Below are 8,237 nucleotides of genomic sequence, written 5' to 3' on the forward strand. Positions count from 1 at the left end.
GACCACAAGATCCGTTAAGGTACGAAGGCACCCGGCCGGGTTTATTGTCGATGGAGCACAGTCCTAGCTCCCCAGATCAATGTCTAGTTACACTAGCACATGTATGCCCATGACAATGGACGCAGCTCATGAACGGGGGGGCTTTCCATTCCCGCCTAGGCCGGACAGAGACACTCCCTTTGAGACTCCATTTTATATACCAATACCCCTCTGACAGGGTTAGTTACTGTCCCCTGATGTGGGTTGTTACCACCCATTACCTTGTACATGTTAGTTCAATCAAAACACCTCTATCCATAATACTGTCATCCTGACCTTCTCTTTAGGAGGGGTCAGTGTGTTCTCGTTACTTTCAGGAGTATGTTTGTACCATACTTGGTATCGGAGTGTTCTGGTACCACCCTTCTGGAATGTGTTTGCGCGTGTGTTCGGTGCCTGGCACTTCTTAGGAATGTGTGTTTCTGCAGTATCAGCCCTGTTCTTGCCACATTCTGGGAGCAGGGTCTGCCTCTCGTTCACAGCCTGACTTTGCTTTATATCAGCAAAGCTTTGACCAGTACTTTAGCCCAGGTCTCAGGCCTCACAGCGGGCCTTTGCTACAAGGGCTTATGTCTCAGGTTCTCTTTCTACTCCACCCGCTAGCCCCGCGTCATGTCAGAGTGGCTGGACCCTGCTGATCAGAGGAAGGTGGTGGAAACCCTGCAGTAGGCTGTTATGGTGCAACAAGCCAGGCAATGTTCTTTCTAACCCCTGGCAGCCAGTGGCTGGCTTACGGCCTGAAATGAGGGTTTGTACCTGACCCTATTGAATGTAACCCTGGATATTTTCATTAACCACAGAAATACTTCAGCCTTCTTTGAATCCTACTAAGCTCTTGGCCTCAGGGCTATCTTGTGGCAGTGAGTTCCACAGGTTAGCTACATGGAATGCAACTAAACATTTCCTTGTGTCAGTTGTAATTATTATTATTGCATCCATGTGTGACGTCCCCAGGCCCATCTGCACCTGACTCAGTGGCTCCCACAGGAGTTGGGCATGGGTGATTCTTGGAGCCTGTGTTTGCGATCGGTTTGGGTGTGCAATTGCCCACCTACTCAGCACACACAGTCACCGCAGTTGTGAGTGCAAATAGGAAGATTGCACCCGGCAACCTATGGGCACAGGCACCTGCGGCATGTACACACACACACTCTCTCTCTCTCTCCCAGGGACTGTCCAGGGAAATGTTTGAATGCTTTGTTCATGCATCAACCGGTGCTGCGGGTTGAGCTGCAATTCTCAGGGCCCGCACCTTTGAACAAACCCAGTTAAAACTATCCTCAGTCAGTGCCAGGTTCTGCCCCACCCATGTTAGTTGTGAGCTATTTATTTCTGGGGGGGTGTGGGACCCCTCCCCACGGCGTCAGGGAGACAGCTGCTCTCTGGGAGGAACCATGCACAGCTGGGCAGGTCCTGGGGGAAGCAGATGGACACAGGGGACCTGTGCTTGTTCCAGGTCCAGAGGGACTGGAGTCCAGGGGGAGGCTGGTGGCCATGCCACCTCCCTGAAACAGAGGCCTACTTCGGGCTCAGGTGAAAAGAAAATACGGGGTGTGAGGATGGGACCGAGCCCCCGGGAATATTTGAGTCCCAGGCTCCAGAGGGGAGGAGGCTGCTGGCCTGGATCGTGTCCTTCACCCCCTTTGCTCTCCCTCCCTGCAGCCAGGAAGCTGAAATGCACAAAGCACATTACAGCCTCCCACGCCGGCACGTGAGCGCGTGGGTGGGAATGAAGGGTGGCGCCCGGGCTGCTTCTTGTACGTGGGAGATCCCAGGAGCCCTGCTGAGCTGCTGTCCCTGGATCCGGGCTCTGGAAACGGGGCTGGGATACTGCTGGGGGGAGCTGGGTTGTGGTTTCGGTTCTGGATGGAGCTGGTGCCTGTGTTCTGTCCGGGATTCTTCCCTGACCGAGTGCCGTTGAGTGTCGTTCCCTTTCCATCGAGCTAGGGCTCTGCTAGTAAAGCGTTGGACCGCCTGCCCCCAGCCCTCCGTCCCCAGGGGTCCGAACACCTAAACATCAGCCCTGCGCCAAATCAGTTGCTTTACATGGATTTTCTTGGAGCTGAAGCAGAATCCCAGGCTCCGGCATCCTGCGGTGCCCAGCGTGTCCCTTTGCAGCTCACGCTGTGGTGTGCCCAAGGTGAGGAGCTAGGCCAGGGGTGGCCAACCTGAGCCTGAGAAGGAGCCAGAATTTACCAATGTCACAGTAACATGTCAGCAGCCCCCCCGTCAGCTCCCCCCCTGCGCCTCCCACCCGGGGTGGAGTGGGGCTGGGGCCAGGGGTTGAGCAGTGACCGCCCCCCCGGCACATTGGAAAGTTGGCGCCTGTAGCTCCAGCCCCGGAGTCGGTGCCTAGACAAGGAGCCGCATGTGGCTCTGGAGCCCCAGGTTGGCCACCCCAGAGCTCGAGGCACCCAGCTGTCAGGGCTTGGTCAATATCAGCCCCTGCACCTTTCAGGGAGTGGCATGTGGTTCTGGGGAGCCCCGGCCCCTCCTGCCCAGCTTGGGGGGGCGTCGCCATTTTATTAGTGAGGCAGAGGCTTGGGCCCAAACCATTGCTGACGGTTGCTGTTTGGCTGCTGGCCCCCCAACCTGGGGTCGGACCGCTCTGCTGGGCCCGTCCTTTGGGGCGCGGTGCATGGGGTCTCTGGAGATAACCAGGGTGCTCTGCCGCTGGGCGGGGCACGTTCCCCCCCTGGTGACATACAGCCCAGCCATGAGGCTCAGCGCAATGAAGACCCAGTTCGCAGGAAGAGCCTTGGCTTACCTGTGCCACTGGTCGGCTCCTCCCCTTTGCCTGCTCTCCCCAGGTGACCGCGCAAGGCTTGGCTGGGCAGGGCAGATCCCTGGGGCCACTTACAGTGGAATGGAATGAGCTGGGAGTCAGCCTCCGACAAGTCCAGACAGGCCACCTGGGAGCCGGCCCCTCCCTGTGCTGCGCCAGCCCCGCTTGCCCGACAGCTTAAATCTGCCCTGCCTCAGCCCGGAGGACCGAGACCCGGTATCGCAGCACCATGAAGTCGGCTGGCATCGTGCTCCTGGTGGCCCTGCTCTCGCTGTGGGCCGAGCTGCCTGCTGCGTCCGGAGGAGACAGGTCGACCGTGGCGCCTGGTGAGTGCTGAGAACGGGCCCTGCCGTGCCAGCGGACAGGTGGCGGCACCTGGGGGCGTTCAGCCCGGGGACGAGCTCCCAGTGGCGATGGGGGCTGGATTCTCGGGGGAGCTGCCTGTCCATGGGCTGCGCAGGACATGGGGCAGACGGTGGATGTGCCGGGGGAGGGGCGGGCAGTGCCTAGCCAAACCAGAGCTGAGACCCATCTGGGGATCCCGCCATGTGCTCAGCCCCCGCCCCCGTGCCGGGTGGAGTTGTGGCTCTCTGCAGCCCCCCGGTCAGCGCGCGCTGACCCGTCTCTCTTTGCAGCTAAGGCTGGCTTCTGCTACAAGGTGGCCCCGGTGGGGGGCGTGTTTGATGGGGAGAACTGTACTGCCTGCCTGGGGAACAACTGCTCCAGCTGCTGCACCGACGCCGACTGCCCCGGCCGTGCCAAGTGCTGCCCGGACGAGTGTGGCTACACCTGCCAGATGCCAGTGACAGGTACGGGGGGTCCTGGCCCCTGCCCCCCATAGCTGGGAACGGGCCCCCAGAGCAGAGTGCCCGGCCCGACGGGCCGAGATGGCGCTGGGGGCTCAGCACCCCGAGGGCCGTAGGGAGGCTGCTGCTGGGTGGGGTGCAGCGGCCTCCTCCTCCTCCAAGCACAGGGAGCCGGGCTGAGACTGTATGACCCCCCCGGGGGAGCCCTGATGCCACCATCCCCGCGCCCTGCCTCAGACCCCGCCCCATGGCAGAGCCTGCGGGGCCTCTCGCTCTCACACACCACCGTTCAGGGAACGTGCTCACAGGTGCACTGTGGAGGCAGAGCGCAGTGCGAGGGGGGGGAACGGTGGTGGCAGCCGCTGTGCCAGCCCTCGTGCAGGCGGGGCTCAGCGGGAGGATACCCCCCCCCCCTTTGGAGTGGCTCAGAGCATGGCCGGATGGCAGCGCAGCTAATGTACAGGCTAGCGATGGTGTCCCTGGCCTGTTTGCCAGAAGCTGGGAATGGGCGACAGGGGATGGATCACTTGATGATTCCCTGTTCTGTTCCTTCCCTCTGGGGCACCTGGCACTGGCCACTGTCGGAAGACAGGATACTGGGCTAGATGGACCTTTGGTCTGACCCAGTCTGGCNGTTCCTAAATATTGGTGGAGCAAATGCTCTCTGTCACGGACTCACAGATCGTGCCCACTCGTGGCCCCGTGCGGGGTGCCCCTTTCAGTGCGACAGCCCTTCTCGGGGGTCCACTCTCTCTCGGGGTCAGGCCCCTCCACCTCCTGGACCCGCACCTCTCTGAGCCTTAGCACGTCTGTCTCTGCCGTGGGCCCCTCAGGGAGTCCCCTCGCTCTGGACCCCTGGGAGGCCCGTCTGTGCAGGGAGAGGGGGCTGAGCGTGGGGAGGGTCACTAAGGAGCGGCTGATTGCTCAGCTGGTAGAGAATGACCCGTCTGAGGCACAGGCTCCAGACCCCAGCGGCAGGTCCAGGTATTCAGCGGCAATTCGGCGGACGGTCCCTCACGCCGCCTGGGAGCGAAGGACGTCCCGCCGAATTGCCGCCGCAGATCGCGATCGCGGCTGTTTGTTTGTTTGTTTTGGCTGCTTGGGGCGGCCAAAACCCTGGAGCCGGCCCTGCCAGCTACCAACTCATTAACTCGCTCCAGCTCTTGGCTGGGCGGCTGCTGCCCTCTGCATGGGGTCCCCGGCGAATGGGCCGGGCATTAGCAATGCGCCCACTGCCACGCTGCGTGTAACGCTCAGCCCAGCAGTGGGCACGGCCCCTTTGCACTAACAGGCAGACGCGCCATTGCAGCCAGCCTGCGCTTGGGCTTGGAGTTCCCCCGTGGGGCCGGCCCTGACCCTCGGCAGAGGTAGCCGAGCTGGGCGGGGGCAGGATGGGTCTGATGCCAGGCGTGATCGTGCCCATGGGCATGGTGTCAGGTGACGGGACGAGGGGCGTGTGCAACAGAACTGCTCTGCTGCCCTCCTCCCCCGCCCCACTTCACAGGCCCCTCTGAGCACAGCGCCCCGATGCCTTGGATGGCAGAGGCAGCTGGTGCGTCCTCCTCTCCCTCTCACAGCCCCCCCTTGCTCTGCAGATCTCTGCCACCTGCCGTCGGTGTGCGGCTATTGCAAGGCCAGGTTCCCGCGCTTCTTCTACAACTGGTCCAGCCAGGCCTGCGAGGAGTTTGTGTACGGCGGCTGTGGCGGCAACAAGAACAACTTTGAGACGGAGGAGGAATGTCTGCAGGCCTGCAGGCAGCCTGGTAAATGGAGCGTGTGGCCCAGTGCCAGGGGCGGGGCCCAGGGCTGCCTTGGGACCTGGGCCTCTCAGGGCAGGGCTCGGTGCCCAAGATGCCAGCAGGCCCCCAAGTCTGGGAGGGAGGGGGAACCGCCCCACGTACTAGGTGGGGGAAGGGCCATCTTTGGAGGGAGCTGGGAAGGAGAGGTGCCGTGGGCACGCCCTGGGCCTGACCCCATTGCCTTTCTGTTGCAGGCACTGCCTAGCCCTGGTCGGCATAGGGGAGCCGAAGAGGAAGCTGCCGTTTCTGGCTAGTGACCGTCTTCCTGAGCACAATTCCTGTCCCTTTCTGCGGGAAACGACTCTCCCTGCCTGGGAAGCCCAGACCTTTGCTCCCCCGGACACGCTGCAGCAGGGTTTGGCTGGAGGCGGTTGCATTGCCTCCCAGGTGCAGGGCTAGCTCCTGCAGTCCCCGAGCTGGCCCCAGCCCCATTGCCGTTCTGTAGCCATGGACATGTGTGCTGTGTGTTAATGCTTAGCACAGAGCGCAGCGCCGGCAGGCAGGAGAGAGGGGCTATCAGCCAAACGCCCCTTTTCCTGGGACCTCGCAGGGTTAAATACAAGGACTGATCCTTTTCAAAGAGAAGTAGGTTGTGTCACTCCCGCCCTTGGGAGGGGAGGGAGCTGTGCACGCACCTCTGGCTGCAGTGCAGACTCTGCCACCGCTTCCTTACTGGAGGGGGCTGGGGGGGCACTTCGGACTCCAGGGCACATCGGGTGTTGGGAGTACACAGCCCTAGTGTATGGGCAGCAGGGTCCCCTGCCAAGGCCCCACCACGATCCCCTTCCTCCCCGCCTGCTGCTCTGCACCCTTCGCTACAGTGACTCTCATGCCAGCACGTGCTTTCCTTGAAGCCCCAGCTCCTGGAGTCATGGGAGCACAGGAATCTCAGCTTCATTTAAAACAATGGTTGTGCAGAAAAGCCTGAAATCGTAGCCGGGGCACGAGCAACAGCCCCAGCTGGCAAAGAACGAGACCCAGCGCTTAGTACTTTGGACAGTCTCATGAGTTTCTAGTTCTTTTGGCTGGCGACCCTGCCACTCTCCCGTCTCACCCTTCGTGTCAGAACCACCCATTTTGATCTGCTGGGCCTGCCCTGTTCAGACACCCACCCAGCTACAGGAAGAGGCAACGTGGTTAAGATAAGGCACTGGGCTGGCAGCCAGGAGACTTGGGTTCAAATCTCTGCACTGTGACTCTGGGCAGGTCTCTGTGCTTCTATTTCCCTGCCACCCTTGTCTTGCCTGGGTGGGCAGAGGGTGAGCTCCCTGGGTCAGGGGCTGTCTCTTCTGTGTTTACACAGCATCTGGCCCAAGGGGCCTGATCCCAGGGGGAGCGTTCGCCTTCCACTATAATAAAAATAAACCATCGTCACCCCGAGCGGGGTCTGGTGCCGCATCACTGAAATAGGACTAGCAAGTATTTCTAGAGGTGCAGGGGCATTATCACCCCAGGACGCTCAGCTCCAGCCCAAGAACTCTCCCTGGAAAGGGTTACTGCAAGTACACAGCCATGCCTGTCACCAAGCCCCCACCCCTCACACCCCACCAGAGCTGGCCAGGGAGCAGCCAGGAGACCCCACCCCAGTAGAAGAAGAGTTGATGTGTTCTAAATCGGGGCATCACCCACATAGGGCTCTTATAGCAGCAAACAAAGACGCTGCCAACTTCACAGCTCAGGACACCGACATCAAGCCCCAGCCCCAACCAACCTAGGCATAGCCTCAGGAGATGAATTTAAAGGCTCTGGCTCCACCCCTCCCCTGGGAGAGTCCACTCAGACAGGTTGGTGGAACCAGCTTGCCTGGAAATGGAAATGGGAAAATCAAATCAATCCCCACTCCCCCCAGGTTGCAGGTCTGTTCTGCTTCAACCCACAAAGAATCCAGTCCATTCTGGGCCTGGCCTCTCATTAGCAGGGCAGACAGCCATGCACACAAAGCCAGAGCTCCCCTTCTGGACCCAAATGGACTCTTCTGCCCTGTGATTGGTGAGGCTGGGGAAACAAACCCTATAAATACAGGTGGGTTTCCCTTCCCCTACTCCTGGGGCTTGTTGCTGTGTGGGAGGAGCTGCTTGCCGAGCCCAGCTCCTGTGACTGTTGCTAGGATGTGTCTGGGGCTCCCGGGACAGGGTCTAGTAGCAGCTCTGGGGGATTTGCTGGCAGGAAGGGAGGCCTGACCCCAGGGCTCAGGAGAACTGGGTGGTTCTAACATATGGGCCAAAGTGAGGTCTCTGCTGGGGCTTTAGAAGGGGCTTGGGAACACATGGAAACAGCTCATCCCTGGAGTTTGGGTTCTGCACAGGGCAACTACGTCAGCTGTGCCATTCTGTGCCTGGCCTGAAATATGTCCCCAGCTCTGTCCCTTCACTGATCTCCCTGCCTGTCCCCCCTTCCAGGGCTCGCTCCCAGGCTGGAGCTTAGCTCAGCCCTGCTAGGCCAGGGGCACGCTGCTGGGGTTCGGTTTTGTGATGCTCAGGGGTTGGGGTTTCACAGCTGTGAACTGGGATCCTATCCCAATGGCAAGTAAAACCACCACAGCCTCCTCAGGCACCCGGGAGGCAACTAATCCCAGCCTAGAGAGCCTGGGAGATGGCCAGGCGATGGGCTGGGGGTGTGTGGTGGGAGTGTAGACCCCCTAGCAGGGGCAGTGATGTGGGGAGAACAAGGGCAGCTTTTCAGAAGATTTCTGGTGGGGGGCACGGAGAGCATCGCCTGTCCCACAGAGCAGCATGAGAAGAATGAGGCAATTATTGCTTTCCTAACGATTGTCTCCCTAGTCGGGTGGAGGAGCAAAGAGATAATGGA

General features: G+C 60.6%; 1 protein-coding gene across 1 annotated transcript; it reads left to right on the forward strand.

The window, feature by feature from the left end:
- Nucleotides 1-2,901: 2,901 nt before the first annotated feature.
- Nucleotides 2,902-6,798, forward strand: LOC117885717 (eppin-like). The gene is made up of 4 exons (XM_034787135.1): nucleotides 2,902-3,150; nucleotides 3,460-3,633; nucleotides 5,226-5,393; nucleotides 5,624-6,798. The coding sequence occupies exons 1-4, from the start codon at nucleotides 3,054-3,056 to the stop codon at nucleotides 5,632-5,634; spliced, it is 450 nt and encodes a 149-aa protein (XP_034643026.1). The 5' UTR covers nucleotides 2,902-3,053; the 3' UTR covers nucleotides 5,635-6,798.
- The last annotated feature ends 1,439 nt before the right edge of the window (nucleotides 6,799-8,237 follow it).

The sequence above is a fragment of the Trachemys scripta genome, chromosome 12 (assembly GCF_013100865.1).
Source record: "Trachemys scripta elegans isolate TJP31775 chromosome 12, CAS_Tse_1.0, whole genome shotgun sequence".
NCBI classification, from domain to species: domain Eukaryota; kingdom Metazoa; phylum Chordata; order Testudines; family Emydidae; genus Trachemys; species Trachemys scripta.